General features: G+C 47.5%; 1 protein-coding gene across 1 annotated transcript; it reads left to right on the forward strand.

The window, feature by feature from the left end:
• Positions 1–13,280: 13,280 nt before the first annotated feature.
• Positions 13,281–15,149, forward strand: AMER2 (APC membrane recruitment protein 2; the record flags this gene model as incomplete). Its single annotated transcript, XM_082014215.1, has 2 exons — positions 13,281–14,097; positions 14,272–15,149. The coding sequence occupies 2 exons, from the start codon at positions 13,281–13,283 to the stop codon at positions 15,147–15,149; spliced, it is 1,695 nt and encodes a 564-aa protein (XP_081870341.1).
• Between the last annotated feature and the right edge of the window lie 2,521 nt (positions 15,150–17,670).

Raw genomic sequence — 17,670 nt, forward strand, 5'->3', positions numbered from 1 at the left:
ATATTTTGGTAGGGTTGGTTTTCTTTAGGATACACAAAACTATTTACATTGGAGAAAACGGGGAGAGACAGTGTACCTTGCACTTGGGAGAGAGAGTTGTGTGGCTGAACATCTCCAGTCCCTGCAGGACTCCACTCCCGGAGCAACTGGGCTCTCTAATTTCCAAGGACACTGAATCGAGCCCTCTCAAGGGCTGCATTTGGGTCAGCATATTTACGTTTTCACTTACCAGCTCAAATCCTCCTGCCTCCATGAGATAGCATCCTACGTCTGCAGTTAAAATCTTCCTAGAGAACTGAAGGAGCACAGATTTAAGCTGATTCAGAGCAGCTTTAATTAAAACTCAATTAAACTGATTCAGATTTAAACATCCAGGAGACACATGCACGATCCCCACTTAATTACCGTAGCGCAGCTTAATGGCCTCTTCCACGCCCACGGCTGGTGGGCTTGGCTCAGGGGCCGGCGGGGCCGGCTGTGGGGTGCAGAGCTCTGCCGGGCTGCTCGAGCCCTCCGCTCCCTTCTCCCCTTGCCTGCCGCTCCCGAGCCCTCCCTGCCCGCTCCCCACGCCTTGCTGAGGCTCAGCGGACCCGGGCGAGCAGCTGCAGAGCGTGGGGAAGGCAGGCGGGGAGCCCGCCGCCACCCCGCGGGGCCGCGGCCATGCTGCTGAGAAGAAGCTGCTCGTACGGTCACAGGGGCAGCGGAGGCCGGTGGTGCCGGCACCGCCTGCAGCCATATGGCTGCTCCCAGGGCTCCTGGCACAGCCCCCAGCAAATCCTCTTAGTTCAGCTTCACCCTCTTTCTGGCCTCTTTGATGTCGGTCTTGCCTTGGTCCCTGCTTCAGTCTCAATTCCCATCGCGAGCTCTCACGGTCAGACGGTGGTTGTGCCCCCGGAGCTCTCGTGGGCCCGACCACGGCTCAAGTATGGGACATTGCAGCTACATCTGACCTCTGCACAGGGTCGTGCCTGGTGGTGAGCCAACGGGCACAAAATGGCCCACCTCCATGGCATTAAATCCTCTCACCCTCCAAGCCAAGTGGCTGCACCCAAACTACCTTGCCCGGTGCTCTGCTATCTGTCATAGCCACCTAACTAGGCCAGCTAGCCTAAGGAGAGCAAAAAGGGCATTCCGTAATGAGGGGCACTGCCTGGTAGCAAAGACCAGACATGAAGAACTTAAAACTGCTCCTAACGTTGATTATCCTCTTTGATACCTCAGGAAGTTACCTGTTTGCCTCCCTGTGTCACAGGCAGACAAAAAAACACAAACTTACTTTCCTAAGGCTGTTACGAGGATTTTTGTTAAAATTTAGACCAAGAAGCTGAAAAGTGGTAAGTAAGACGTCCTTAAATAGAGTGGAAGTAGGCGCACAGCCGTATGTACCAGGAAGGGTGCGTTCACATTAACGAGAGCGTGTTGCAATTTATTCCGTTCCTCAAAATCTGAGTAAGAAAACAAAAATCCCTGCTGATCCCCTTTCAGTTTTGAAGCAGCACGATAAAAAACATCTGCTAAAGCTAATGACTGCATTTGCATAGATTACATGTGACACTCCAACACACAACGGGGTGTCCTGCCATGTAGACATCAATTCACAAGGGCGATGCACTTCTTTGGCGTTTATTGCCAGAAGTCAGCTAGAGTTCTACAATAATAGCACCAGCTCATTTCCAGGAGGGCTTTGGCTAACGGCGCCAGAGAAAATTGCCGATTCCCTCGTGTTTTCCAAGCTGAAAGGTGTAGGGCTCTCCCCTGCCATCTGTGGAGGAGAGGTGGAGGAGGGAAAATGGCCGTCGTGACGGCACCCAGCAAAATCTCTCAGCCCCAGGGTGGTGGGGGAAGGAGTCCAATTCTGCTGGGCTCAGGCTGAGCCCTGTACCCCCGTGCTGCAGGCATGGGGCTGGCCGCGGGCAGCACAGGGTGCCTGTGCACAGCCCTGCTAGCCACCAGGCTGAGGGAGGGCCGGCGCCTGTCATGGGGCATCATGGCTGGGTGCCATGTTGAGTTGGAGGGAAAAAAATGGTTTCTTTGTGTTTTCAGCACAGTGGTTGGGTTTTATGGCATCGCTTTGTTATTCTTGCAGTGTTGGCTATGGACAAATACAAGACGACAATTTATATCCTAAGGCAAACTGGCTCTGATATGGTGCTACTCCTTTTTGCTTTGCTTAATTGGGCTAACAGAAAAAGACAACAGCTGCAATGGTGGGAATGAAAAATGCCTTTGCTTGTCCTGGTTTTGACAGCAATCAGCCTGACAAGGGATTATCAATTGATCTGAGAGAAGTGTTGTCCGTTTATCCCCTCTACTATTTCATAGATACAATTGCACTTCAAGTAACTAATATAGAAAGTTATTTTGAGAGAGAGAGAGTTTACTCTTAGGCATGTTTAAGTAAGACCAGAGTGTGAAAAGAAGAAGAATCTCTCTGAAAAAAATACTTTAGGACTCCTGTGTGTTTAGATATGTAGGGGTGTGTGTGCATGTGTGTCACGAAGTGTGAAAGTGAAAAGAGAGGCCAGCCATAGGCATAGGTGTTTTTGAAAAAAAAACAGGTCATTTTCTCCAGCTTGTGTCTTCCAAAGCCGCAGATCTGACAGTCACAGGATGCTTCCTTCTGGCCTGGTAATCCATGAGTTCAGGCAAAGCTCTGCAACCACCTGTCAGCTTATTTTTGTGAAGCTCTACGGAAAAACTCCACAAAAAGGACTGGATGATATTCACTGCCCAATTTGATAAATATGACATCTTTTGAACTGGTGCATGGTTTTCCCATTGGGTTTTGCTGGAAGCGGGGGATGATATACCTTGGCCAGAAGTCAACCGAAATGGGCTTTCCCCAACCAGCCGGTGACACCAGGCAAACCTGTGCTGCTGGTTTCCAGTTTGCTCGCCCTTGGCCCCAGTCCAGCACCGTGGAGGTTGGCAGGAGTTTTGCAGTTGTCCTTGGTAGATGCCGAATCCACCTATTGTGTGTGGAGAGACCACTGAGGAGAGCCCTCCAGCTCCCAAGGGGCTGGGGGATGCTCGCTCTGCATCCTGAGTATCCTACCAGCCAACTCAAAGGGCCTAATCCTATGTTTCTTACATGCTCCTTGAGCAAATGGTGCTTCTCCAGAAACCTGTTTTGTCCGAGCAAGAAGACCAGGAGCGGAAGCCCCAGTGGTTATTCCTCTTTGTACTAATCTATTCTTAAACTGAACTGTACTCGCTAGATATTTTAGGAAAACTGCCATAAATCAACACCGACTGCTTCGTTTTTCTTAGTGATTAAAAAAAAAAAAAAAGGAAAAAGATACAGCTGAAAAACTGTCCTTTAGCTGACATTCTGTTTGAATTGATTGAGCGATCTGCTGTCAGAGCAACGGCTCTTGTCAGAAATAGCCCTCTGGAAAAAAACCTCTGGTGTTATCCGTATCGCGTGTATCACACAATGCTCTTTAGTGAGAGCAGGGTGTCAGAGACCGATATTAAAAAAAGATCAGTGAAAGTGCCGTGTGGGATATGAATCGTGTGCTTCTCTACAAGCTACCAGCATCCCTATGCCTGTCTCCAACTAACAAGTTCACTGATGTGTATCAAGGCATCATTTTTAGAAAGAACAAGGTCAGATTTCTTTAGAAACTCTCACAGCTCTGAGGGACTGATAGAGCCAAAATCCACGCTGCACCAAGCCTTTCCCATGGTGTAACTGTCCCTGTCCTGCAAACTCCTGACCGTCTTTGTAGCTCCCCTGGTGCAAGAAATAGGCATCGCCACGTGTGCAAACATAACAGCAATGCACATGCTTGCATTAGAGATGATGGAAAATGTTTTATTTCTGTTTAGCAATGTTTTCTCCAAATGGAAAAACTGAAAGCTGAAAAATGTTGGCTGATATTTTTGGAGAAAAGGAGGAAATAACTTAAAATCCATGAATGCTAAAACACTTGGAGAGGGGCTGACCTGAGCAAATTTATGTGGTTTTCTCTGAACTTGGGCTTGGAGCTTTTAGGATAAGATTTACTGCATCCACTCTCATGCTGACATGTAAAACAGAGCAAATAAACTCCACCCTAAGAATACCTGTCTTTTGCCACATTAGAGAAAGAGGATTTAAGCTAACTAGCTGAGATGTAGCTGTTTATCCTGCTGCTGGTTAAAGCACAGGGAAATGAAACCTACCCTTTGGTCTGAAACAGATGGAAACCAGTGGTTCCTACAGGTTTGCGAGGCATAGCCTGGTTTTGTATAGCATCTTACATTCAACCCTTTTGGGGGCTACTGAGATGTACCCTATTCCAATTATAAAATATATAGTATCTATCTGCTTAAGAGCGGCTCATGTAAGAGTAGTTGCAGTTTTAGGGCTCCTGAAAAAAAATCCGTACAGTGAATTCTGTCATTAGTTTTTGAAACTTGTCCTAATGAAAATCATAATTATTTCTCTCCTCTTCCACCATGTTTCAAGGCCCAGATTTACTTCCAAATCTTTTCAGTAATTCCCTCTCAGCCTGTGTGTTTCACATGTGCTCAGGTTTCTCTTCCCTCTTTCACATTTGGCCTCTGAGTCCCTTTACCTTTGCCCGAAGGTTTCCCCCTGCAGCCATGGTGCTGGTACCCAACTGCTCCACCTGATGTTCTGCCCAGGGAGCTGGTCACTTTAAACCCAGTGAAATGAAGGGAAAGAAGGAAAGCGAGAGAAAGCACTCCTGCAATCAAACTCATCATGTATCTATCAGTGATTGTAACGAAAGGATTTTTTTTTTTTTAATCTGCAGCAGCTGAATCTAGCAAAAGCCCTGATGGTGAATTTGAGAAGTATTTCTTACTTAAAAGAAAGTACAAGAAGTATGATCACATCTATCTAAGCATCCTATGTAGGGAGGTTGACTCTTTAAGGGCCCCACTCTGACTTTTACATCTGCTAACACTAATCAGAAGTATTTCTGCTGAGGTCAATGGAAAGGTCTGAAATAGTACAAGGGTGTGGAAAAATCTCAGGCATCCCCAATGAGATGAAAAGTTTTTTGTATGCTTACCTCTCACTAAAAATGTTCTCATCCTCCAAAAATCATTCGCATCTGTTTAAAAAACACGTTCTGACCCACTATTTCCCACTGCGCCCCTAATCTGCTTACACCCTTGTTTGGGCTTTTAATTAAAGGTAATGGACAAGACCCATCCCTCCTGTGGTACTGTCAGGTCTGCTGGGACTGCACAGCCAGGATTTTATTTTCATTTATTTTTGAAGTAGAAAAAGTTAACAAGCACAATTAGAAAAAGTTTTTATTATGTCTGTGATATTGCAAACATCCAGAGAAGAAGGTGAATGGCTGTATATCCATGTAAAAAAAAACATATTTAGGGGATTTTTTTTTTTAGCATTTCTCTTTTCCGTTCAGTAGATGGAAGAAAATAAACTCTCCACATTTCCAGTAATTACAGTGCAAGTAAATCTGGGATTGGGCTGGTTTAATTCTTAGAGGTTCTAGCTACAATGTTACAGCAGGATTAATCTAGAGCTTTGTTTTGTTTAATGCAGAGAGCTAGGGCACTAACATATCATTAATTAGAAGTAAATCTGTCCCTTGGGGGACTACAGGCACTGCCTGCATTTTAAATTCATATTTAGCTTTAAGACAAATGATGGATATTTTCCCCCTTTCAGTTTCTCAGTTGCTTCCTTATTTCTCTGTAATCCTTTTGTTTTGCACTGGGAAGAACAGCTGGGTAGCACAGAGATCGTATGCAGACAATCAATTTTTTCAGTCTGTGGGCTGAACTGGAAAACATTCAATAATTTCATTTTGGGTTGAACTTGTGTTTTGCTTCATTTTGGGAGGGTTACCATTATTTTCATATTTTGCTCTTTAAAAGCAGCAAAACATAAGCCCCTTATACAGAAAAGTTGTTTCAACAACAACAAAACCCTACAAAAATCTTGAACAAAATAGTATAACTTCATTCTTTCTCAGCTCAGATTCTTTGCTTGATTTCAGAAACCCCACAATTGTTTTGCTCAACCTGAACATCCATTTCTTGCTGAACTTTTTTTTTCCCATAAAACTGCACCTGGAAGGAATGCTGGGACTGAGTGACAGTAATAAAAGAAAACCTCACAGCGGCCACAGGATTCCTTTCACGTGCAAAGGTGTTGTTGACCTTTGCTGCAAGGATATTATCAGTGAGAACAAGAAGTATTCCTCCTTGTGAAGTCCTCAGTAGCAGGTCTCTGGTCTAGTACACAGTCTTCCAGGTTCATGAAATGGGACTTTTCCCCATTTTGGTTAGACTGGACCAGTGTTTAAATACATGAAAAGTCAGTGGCTGTTTTTTCTTTCCTCCACATTTATGCTGCAGAAGGACATGATCATTCACCTGTTCAAGAATCTGTATCTCAGCTCTTGTTTGGTGCGATTTCTTGGAGATTTAGAGGACATTTTGGTTACTTAAATTGCACGGTTCTGCAGCACTTCCAAATTCTGTAAGTTTGGGGGCTTCAGACATAACTTTCTGAAAATAGAATCTAGGTCTCTATTTTGAGAAACAGGTCTTGTTCTGCTCAGCATACACTTCCCAGTACTGCAGCTCCCCAGTCAATAAAACAAAGCAATGACAGTTTATTATCTCCCAGGAGATTGGAAATATACTTTACAGAGACATGTGCATCTCCCCTTCGTGACGATCTTTGCTATCTGTACATTGCACTGATAACAGATTTTCCCAGAGACAGCTTTTCGTGTGTTAATCAGGCAGTTTCTGGTGGAGGTGACCATGAAGCCTGTGCAGAGATGACAGTCTGATGGGAGTATAGGAAACTCACTTTATCCCTCATCTTCTACTTGCCACTCCTTATTCTTCCTTCCATATATCGCATTTTTTAGATTCCTTTAAGAACCTTTTCCCTGAGACATCCCCGAGCTCGAGCTGCCTGCGAGTGAGGGTCAGCCGGGCTCCGGTCATGCCAAACTGTGCATTTATGCTCTTTATGCTTCTGCAGCTGGAGGGAGTTTGGTTTGCAGAAAAGGATATCTGATCGGGGAAAATGGAGGGTGGCGTAACAACGTGGTGGCCCTGGGAGGTCCTGGGTGCTGCGGCCTGGGCTGGAGAGAGAAGAAGGAAATATGCACTATTAGAGGACATGGATCTGTTGGAAGGCGAATGCAGACAAGTGGCAAATGTTAGAAATGCAGATGCTTTTCCCCTGTACCTGTATGAGCAGACACTTCCCACTGATACATTACAGCGAGAAGGTTCATATGGAAAATAAGAGGGATTCTTTAATCCCCCATTTATTTTTCTGATTTTTTAAAATGTTTTTAGCTGTTTGCTTTTTTCAGTCCCAGTGGTTCCCTAAGCAGATCTTAAGGTATCAGCAGAGATTTGACATTACTTATGTCTACCTTAATGAGCCCATTGATTTTGTAATCCAGCAAACAGTATCTCTTCCATTTCCTGATACTGCAATGAATTGAAGAGTTTATCTGCGCAGCAGCATACCTAAACCTGTAAGAAGAAACTTTAGTGTTTGGAGTAACTTTTCAAGCAGTGGGCCCGTTTTCCCTGTGAACCTGTTATTGCTCTGGGCCTCCTGGTACTCATCCTTAAAATTCTAGACCCTGGCGTGATAATTATCTATGGCTTTATAAAAGCCTGCTGACTTTCTCCCATCACCAGCCTGGGTCTCTGTGCAGGCACTGTGCCGGGCGAAGACTTACAATCCACTTCCCGCAATTTAGATTCACTTCTTATCATTAGAAAGACCTACTAGTTTTAAATTGATGTAGCATCTTTGAGCCCCATGAATTATAGATACACTGTAGTATATGTGAGGGTAGAAACACAGCTGTACAGAAAGCTAACCAAAAGGGAAAAAAAAAAAAAGAAAAAAGGTGAAGAACTTCAGCAGAAAATGCGTAGACTCGAGCTTGAAACTGAGCATATCATGGGTGCTATGTTGAGGGGGCTGCCCCTGACTCTCTGGAGTCACTGAAGCTACTTAGAAATGACGAATGAAGTGAAAAATTCCTGCAAAGATTTTCAGACACCTCTGTCCTGTCACCCTGCACTCGGTGCTCCCGCTCAGCACAAGGCAGCCTCGAAACACCACGAAACACCACAAAACTTTTTCTGTCAAAACAAGGGGCAAGATGCCTTACTAGCATCACTAATTCATACTCAGCGAATCCTAGGATTTTATTCAGTATTCATTCTGTGCCATATACTGCCGTCTCCGACGGAATCGAAAGTGTCTGCCTGGTGTGATCTCTGGGGGAAAGCAGGGCAAAGCTCTGCCTGCTGCTTTGTAATTTTTGCTGCTGCTGCTGCTTCACCTGAGGGCTCCAGCTGCAGCGGTGTCCCAGTGGCTCCAGCACTCTGTAGGGACTGAGGCTGGGACAGGACTGTGGTGCCTGTGAGTCCCTGGGGAAGGCACCCTCGGCTGAAATGAAGCAAAGCAGCGGCTTCCTGAGGATCACAGCACTGGTCAGTGGTGGAGCCAAGGGTGGGAGCTGGCCCAGCAGTCTGTGGCTGTTAACTCTCAGCAAGCAGCCAAAAAAAGCTGTAGGGTATGTTCAGGGAAAAAGCAGAGGATAGCCCTCATCTCAAAGTCCTTAATTTCTGGGAAGGAATGTATACCTATAGATGCTACATGTTTTTTAAAGTACCTTTTCTGAATAATGTTGTTATATAGTGTCTCATGTCTGGTTTTTTTCACTCATATTCATTGTAAAGATGGAAGAAATCCACCTTGAAAAACATTTCTTCCACAGACCCCTTTCAATATCCCCTTCAGCTGGAATAAACCCGCTGGTGTGGCTGTGCCATGCAGGCCAGCATGGGATGTCTCCCACCGTGGCAAATGCCCCTTGGGCTGAGCCAGGTCGGGGGGATGTGCTAGAAACAGCTCTCCCACCACGGCTGCTCGGCTGACCCTCGTCTGCAGGTCATCAGGAGCTCCCAGATGACTGTGGAGTCTCTCTGTGCTTTTAAATTAGAGCTCCTCATTTGTTTTCACTTTGCAAGGTGTCCGTCAGTCTTTCCTTCCCCTTGCCAGGAAGAAAGAGTTACGACATTTTTCACTGGCAGATGCAGACTTCCATTTCAGAGGCGAAAAGAAGCCATAAAGAAATCCCTACTGCACTTCAGGGGATTGGCTTTTAAATCTCTGCGAAAAGAAGCAAGTAACAGGTATTGCTTACATGGGCTTTGTGCAAGCTTCCTGGAATGAAATCTGGCTCCATTTCATCCAGCTCCTCACCATCCTTTTCCAGAAAGCACCCCTGGTCACCTTGGAAGGCCGTTCACACAGCCGATCCCATACCCCTTTACAATTTTGCAAAAAATGACACCATGACATTTGCTTCCAGGGGAAATCCCAGCCGAAAGCAGGGGGAACCAAAAGGGCAAGAGAACGCCACTCAACTCTCTGTGTGAAATTCCCGTTGCACATGAGGACATGGGCACAACAGTTGTGACAGAAAACATTTTCTCCCAACCTCCTTGATCATACAGTACTCAGGTGTCCAAACATCCCTAGATGTAAGAGCTATTTTGCATCAATATAACCACCTTTCAGCATTACTCTTCTTCAGTTAGAAGTTGGTGAACATTTTGTCTAAAGCTTTTCCTGTTGAGATCTGCAAGGGCAGGTTGACCAAAGCATGTCATGAGTTCATGTTGAATCTATAGATGTCCTCAGGTTAAAACAAAATAATAAAATAAAAAAAGGAAAAATGGGAACATTTCATTTGTCACTTTCAAACTTCAATGCTTTAATTTTTCATTTTAGAGTGACCATCCATTTCCAGAGGTACTTCAAGGTTATTTAAATCCTATTTTAAAACGTGCAAAAAGGATTGAAGCCAAATGTGTAGAAAAAAAATTCAATCCATCAAAACATTTCTAAAGCAGTAATTTCAGGTTGACCTCAAGTCACTTTCCTCCATTAACACTTGGATTTTAAGTTGACAAAAAAACAAGATGAAAGTCCACCCTTTCTGTCATGACTGCAGATAATCACACAAAAAGAAAGAATATATACAAGAAAATAACTTGTCTGTTCCATAGAGCTGTGAAGCATTGTCATGTGTCCTCTGCCTTTTGTATCTCTGTATCTCCTTCCTTTCGACTCAATGCTTGTAAGAAATATTGATGAAATATAAAAGATTGATGAAATGTAGCAAAGCACCAGTATGAAAGTGCAAAAACCGGTAAGTCCAGCCATGTGGCCAAGTCTTACTTATTAGCATTTTTGCCCATTTTTTCCCAAGATACATGAACAGGTTTTGTTCTTTCAAGTTTCCAAAGGATGCCTGGCTCTGTGTATTTGCATTTGCACAAGAGCATTTAGTATTTTCTCTTTTTTATCAAGTTTCCTTCATCTATCTAGAGAGCAGAAATATTACCAAATGATGGGGGAACTCATGACATGGCACAATTGATGGAGGCACAGTCAAGGTGAACAACTTATGCCTATGGGTTGAGGTTCTGGTCCTGGTTTGACTCCCTGGCTCCATGGCTTCTGGGTGCTGGGCATGTTTATGAAGTGCGTTCTGTAAAATGTAACTCACTCCTCCAGCCAAAATCTTGTCTTCTCTCTCATCTGTCCTTTCCTCTGTCTCTTACAGAAGGCAGGAGAGACCTGTAAGTTGAATGATGTGCTCATATTGCTCTTATTGAACGCTTGTAATTGGGAATGCAAATGGCACTTTTTATACATGAACAGAAAAAAGACTAAATTCACTGGATAAATTATTCACAACAGATAATTCAACCTGCTCTCGTGGGAGAGTGCAATGAATGTCTGATTATGTTAAAAAAATCCCCACAACTAATTCCTCCAACCAGTGAAGTCAATGGCAAAACCTTTTACTGACTTCAAAGGGAGCAGAGCCTAGCCCCAAGCCATAGGGCCCACATACGACTTCTCTACAGTGATTCTCACTTGCATTTAGACCTAAAAGCCAGACAAGTGTTTCTGCTTTAAGGAGCCCAGACTAATGCTGCATATAGCATTATGTCTTCAGGAAAGACCTGGACCTGTTGGAGCGAGTCCAGAGGAGGCCACAAAAATAATCAGAGGGATGGAACACCTCTTCTATGAGGACAGGCTGAGAGAGTTGGGGTTGTTCAGCCTGGAGAAGATTCCAGGGAGACCTTATTGCAGCCTGCCAGTACTTAAAGGGGTCTTATAAGGAAGATGGGGACAGAATTTTTATCAGAGCCTGTTGCCATAGGACAAGGGGTAATGGTTTTAAACAAAATGAGGGTAGATTTAGACTGGATATAAGGAAGAAATTCTTTACAATGAGGGTGGTGAAACACAGGCACAGGTTGCCCCGAGAGGTGGTAGATACCCCATCCCTGGCAACATTCAAGGTCAGGTTGGACGAGGCTGTGAGCAACCTGCCCTTGTTGAAGATGTCCCTGGTCATCGACCTCTAAAGGTCCCTTCCAACCCAAACTATTCTGTGATTCTATGATTCTATAGCAGAGTCAGGCTGCCAGGGCACATGCATTATTACAGCTCTGGTCGAAAGTAGGATTGCTTTGCAGCTGTGGTGCAGAGGACTGGCCCCAAGCCGAAATAATCCAGCCTCGAGAGAGCCAAAGTAAAGGTGTTGTCAGGAGTTGGAGCTCAGGGCACGTTAATTTGGCCAGGTTTGTCTAGTTTGGAGAAAAGGAGGCTGTGGGATGACCTCATTGCTCTCTACAGCTGCCTGAGGAGGGGAAGTGGAGCGGGAGGTGCTGAGCTCTTCTCCCAGGGATCCAGTGATAGGAGGCATGGGAATGGTTCAAAGCTGCGCCAGGGGAGGTTCAGGCTGGACATTAGGAAGCATTTCTTTACTGAGGAGGTGGTCAGACACTGGAACAGGCTTCCTAGAGAGGTCATTGATGCCCCAAGGCTGTCAGTGTTTAAGAGGCATTTGGATAATGCCCTTAATAACATGCTTTAAGTTTTGGTCAGCCCTGAAGTGGTCAGGCAGTTGGACCCGATGATCATTGTAGGTCCTTTCCAACTGAAATAGTCTATCTATTCTATTCTACTCTACTCTACTCTATCCTATCCTATCCTATCCTATCTCTAGGACAGATCTGCAGACAGTGAGCGGGTTTGTGGATAGGGTGCCACTGGCCACCCCAACGTGGCTGTGCTGCTGGCCATCATCCCTGGTGGCAGTGTGCCATGGGCATGATTCTGGGGGCCGTGACTGCCTCCCGTGGATGCAAGGTCTGGGAAAAGGCTTGAGTGGGGGTCTGCCGCCACACTCCCCCTCCCTGGCAGGGGATGCGAGCAGAGTGAGGGCTGGGCCGTGCCCCAGTTTGTGCCACGGCACCCCTCCAGCAGCAGGGGGACATAGGGCCTCGGGCACTGGGGAGATACAGGGACATGGGGACGGTGCAGGTCGTCCCGGTGCGGTGGGAGAGGGGGAAGCAAAGGAGGGGAGCAGCGTCGGCGTCCTGCGCCTCAGCCCCCGGCGGTCCGTACCTCCCAGGTTCGGTCTGGGTGTCCCATGTTTACACATGCCCGTCCCTGCCGTGCGCTGCGTTGTCACCTGCAGACGGGGGGGGGGTGTGTGTGTATGCGTGTCCCGCCCCCCGCTGTCTCTCGGCGCTGCTGGTGCTTCGCTGCGCTTCACAGCGCGTGGTTTTAGTCACGCAGTGTCCGTGGTCTAAAGCGCTGCGTGACCGTGCCGGGAGGACACAGAAGCCCTGCAAAAGGCTCCTGTAAATAAAAGCAGAGCTCTGCCTGCCTGGGTGCCTGCGTGTGGAGCTGCGCCACCCTCCCAGGGCACCTGAGGGCCCGGTTTTGGGTGGGAGAGGGGAAGAAGAAGCGGCGCGAAGCGGCAGCTCTGGGCTGGGCGGCAGCCCGGCCAGGAGAGCGGGCTCGCTCGCTGCCGCCACCACCGGCCCCCGCCCCGGGACGGCGTCGCCTTCGCCCCCCACGCGGGGTGCCTCCCCCGGCGCCGTGCAGCAGGCAGCGCGCCCACCCGCCGCCCTGCCGCGCGGGGAGCAGCCGCAGGAGAAAAGGGGTTAAGTTATGTAAGGCCTTTTGGGGAGGGTGGAGGCTGGGGCGCTGCCGGCGGGGCTGCGGCGGCACAGGTTGGCTCGGAGTGGGCGACGGCGGCCTGGCGCAGGCCCGCGGCGGAGGAAAAGCGGCTTATCCCCCCCCGCCTCCGGGTTGCCATGGAGACGGGCGGGCGGCGGCGGCGGCGGGGCTGTCAGTGAGAGATCGCACCGGGCACCGGGGCGGCGGCGGAGGGGAGGCCGCGGCGGCGGCGGCGGCGGCAGACATGGACTCGCACTGCGACTGTGCCGAGCCTCCGGCCGCCGAGCAGCCGTCGGGGAAGATTAACAAAACCGCCTTCAAACTGTTCAAGAGGAGGAAATCCGGGGGCACTGTGCCGAGCATCTTCGGGGTGAGGGGCAAAGGCGGGGAGGGGAAGGGCGCCGGCAAAGCGGGCATGGTGCGGAGCCGGACGCACGACGGCTTGGCCGACGCCGTGCTGGAGAGCAGCAAGAAGGAGGAAGCGGGAGGCGACGACCCGCGGAGCAAGGAGCCGCGGGGCCGGCCGGCCGGCAGCCTCGGCGTCTCCCCCGGCAGCTCGGTGGCCAAGTCGCACAGCTTCTTCTCCCTGCTGAGGAAGAACGGCAGGCCGGAGAGCGGCAAGGCGGAGGGCGCCGATCAGCGGGCTGGCGGCAGACAAAAGAAGGGGCTGAAAGGGATCTTCAGCAGCATGCGGTGGCATAAAAAGGACAAAAACGGCAAGGAGGAGAGGGGGGAAACCTCGGAGATCCAGGCCGGTCTTATTTTGCCGGGGTCCCTGACTGCCAGCCTGGAGTGCATCAAAGAGGAGACGCCAAAACCTTTGTCTGAAGCTCCGAGCGGCGCAGGGGACGCGGGGCTGGAAGCGCCGCGGGAGAGGCGCGGTGACCCGGCGCCCGCCGCGGCCCGGGAGCCCGGGGCGGGCGGTGGGGAGTCGCGGGAGGGCAGCCCCCGCCCCGGGCAGGGCCCCGCCGCCGCTGGAAGTCGACCCGAGGAGCTCTGCCAGGAGCCACCGGACCCGGGCGCTGCAGAGGTTGGGACTGCGAAGGATGCGGCCATAACAGGTGACATTCCAATAACGACTACCCCCCCTGTTGAACCTCACTGTGATAGCGGTCAAGAGACGGCAGCCGCCCCTGACCCTTCCTCTGTTGATCCACCCTCAGAGCAATCGATTGATCGTATTTGTTTGATGTTTGCTGACGTGACTTCACTGAAAAGCTTTGACTCTCTTACAGGCTGCGGAGATATTATTGCGGACCATGAGGAGGATGTGGGCGGCGGGAGTGGCGGCTGCGAGAAGAGCACCCCCGGGGCCGGCAAGCTGGGTGCCTCCAAGAAGCACCCCACCATGGTGGCCTACCAGGGAGGAGGGGAGGAGATGGCCAGCCCGGACCAGGTGGATGACACCTACCTGCAGGAGTTCTGGGATATGCTGTCGCAGACAGAGGAGACCCAGACAGAAAGAGGAGGAGGTGGAGGAGGGACAAAGAAGCCTGAAGGGTTGAAGGAGAGCCGAGGCACCGAGGGGGCCCAGAACAGGGTGGCAGTGAAACGTGGTGGCCTCCACCAGATCCCCATTCACCTCAACCACAAAGAGGAACAGAAGGGCAGGGAGAAGGAGCAACCTGAATGCATCCCAAACAGCGACGAGGGCTACTGGGATTCCACCACCCCTGGTCCTGAGGAGGATGGTTCCACAAGCATCCAGAAGGAGACCATTCCCAGGGACAGCTACAGTGGGGATGCTCTCTATGACCTCTATGCTGAGCCAGATGAGAACCCACCAGCGGGGCCTGTGGACGAAGAGGTCACCTGTGTGCCACGCTCCAAGCCCGTGTCTCCAATAACAACCACGTGCTCACTGAAAACACCCTCAAGCACAGTGAAGGACTCCAAGATACCCATCAGCATTAAACACCTTTCGTCGCATCCTGCCAGCCATGGAGCAGACGCCAGTAACAGCCATCACGTCGCACACCATCACCTGGCCAAAAGCGAGATGCACAGAACAAAAATCCCTGTCTCTAAAGTACTGGTACGCCGGGTCAGTAACAGAGGCTTAGCAGGGACAGCAGTGAAAGCTGCCACGTACCAGGACAGTGCCAAAAAGTAGTCGATTAAGAGGTGGAGAAAGACAGACAGCAAGGTCGGTGTGTGAAGGTCCGCGTAAGACACCACAGATAATGAATTAGTTTTGCATCACCTGAAGAAAGGCACCTAAACGGCTTACTTCACTGTACTCCCTGGGCCTGCACTTCTGAATCCCTTCTTACTAGACTGTACGGCTGAATATAAAAAGTCGACTTCTTTTCGAGCACTTTTTTTTACATTTGTATCTTTTTTCTGCAGCACTAAGCACTGGGGAGGTTCATTTTTACATGCCTTTTTGGAAGCAGGACTTGGATTATGAACCTAAATGAGCATCATTCCTCATGCGAAGCAGTGCCATGAGTTCTTCAAGGGAACAGACTTACAAAAGGAGCGACACGAGAGGTTCTCCAATACACTTATCTTTTAGTCATTTCTGGGGAAGGAGTGGAGGTGTTTGCTCTACAAGGTATTGGAAAAAATGCCAAGCAAAAAGAACCAACCTAACAGGTATTTTACCTGCTGTAGGAATGAGAGCACTGCTCAGCAGCAGATTTGATTGACTTGTGTGCAGTAGCTAAGGAGTTAGGTGGACTTGCCTAACAGGAAATCGTATTTTTTCTTTGTCTGTCTCGTTGGTTTTGATCTGGTCTAACATAAATGGGTTACAGAGACACCTGATGTAGGTTCAGATGTTTACATCAATACTTGTCCAATAATGCATACAATCAGGTTCAGGGAAACGTTTTACTAAATGCCAATATATACACACTGTTCACATTTATACAATAACTTGCTCGCCATGTGTAAATATATACATATTTTAGCAGATTTACTCAATGCTACAGATTTTTTATTAAAAAAAAACTCCCGTCTGTATTATCTAGAGTTTAAGCAAGAGTTAGTTTTTATAGGTAGATAATTTTACAGTTCTAAAATGATAGAACTTTGTCTAAATTAGAGCAAAACTCTGTTTTGTATGGGCTCACGCATCCCCAGATAATTAAGTCTGAAGTGCTGATTTTATTCCGGTGGCACATTCCGTGTGTCAGAGCTGAGGTTCTGACAGCACTGCCACTGCAAACCTCTATTTTCAGGGGTTTAGACAAAGTTGCTCTGGGCTTAAACCTTACAGAGAAGGAACCCAGGAAAGAAACTTGTTTTTTAATTATTATTTTTTAAAATATATAAAATTAGTTTTTGACTATTTAAAGAAAGTTTGGGTTCTCGTTGCTTTTTATTTTCATTCTTAATAATGTCAGAATAATTTTACTTTAAGAGAGAAAAAGAAATATGGTAAGCTAGTGGTACATAAAATGGTCTGATGAGCTTGGATCTTATGAGAAATGTATTAATGGCCAGGACATTTTTGAATAGTGGCTACTGTACATGGGCATTGACAACATTTCAAAGAAATTTAATAGGGTTTTAATGTGCCTGAGGACCTATTTTTATGATACACTGAAAAAGCTCCAAAAATCACTGTAGTCTAAAGGTAAATGTTATGTATTTACAAAATATTTTGATATAAATATTTAATCACCAGACCACAGTTAATATAAAATATATGCTCCAGTGTATCTGAAGAATAATATACATTTTAAAAAGATACATGTCTATATTATGCAGAGAATCCTAAATTCACATCACTGAAGCGAATGGGTCTGATCTTACATAGCAGTTGGTTTTATTGTCTCTTAAATGGAAAGAAAAAAAGGAAAATAAATATACAGAATATACATTTGAAGGATATTAAGGTTACAGATAAACCATAAAAAGCCAGGAAACACAATAATAAGAACTGTATATAACTGTATATGTCTAGTTCACTGGGGAAATGACCTTATAGTCACAAGAGTGAAATTGGCATCTAGTTCTGAAATTACTGCAGGATTTAATACCAAACTGCAACACCCCAGTGAATAGGGAGAAAGTGTTAAGTTTTCCTGGTCAGTCCCTGTTTTCATGGTTTGACTAAGAACCTTAATACACTTCAAAGAAGATTATTTTATATGTTTTCTTTCTAACGTATATGTGTGTGGTTTTCTACATGCCGACTCACACAGATGTGTTGTACATATGCATGTGTAGTCAGAACGCACCTCCTCCCCGTGCTCGCACGCGTGCACACTCACACGCATGTGAACACAGCCACGCGTGCACGCTCCCGCGCGCAGGCTGAGGGGATGTGCTGTAGGTCTGTCTCCAGACACGCTGGCGGTGATTTCCTTTGCGTGAGAAAGGGATTTGCATTTGGCCTGACTGTGCTTGTGCATTTTAGAAAGCTCAAGCTGAAACACCCTCAAAAGGATGAATGTACAGAACACGGAATATTATCCTGGTCCTCGGCCCTAAACCTAACATTCCTTTTCCCGTTCTTTTGTTTTCTTCTCACTGTTTTCTTCTCACTGTAAGGGACACATCTTTCCTTGCATGACAGCTCTGCAGAAAAATCGTAATTCCCCATTTTGATTTAAAGACAAATTGGGCAGAGAGATTCTATAGGGTACTGGAAGTTGAGAGGGAGGGAGGATGTGGTGAGCTTG

The sequence above is a fragment of the Phaethon aethereus genome (assembly GCF_964289735.1).
Source record: "Phaethon aethereus genome assembly, chromosome: 1".
Lineage (NCBI taxonomy): Eukaryota > Metazoa > Chordata > Aves > Phaethontiformes > Phaethontidae > Phaethon > Phaethon aethereus.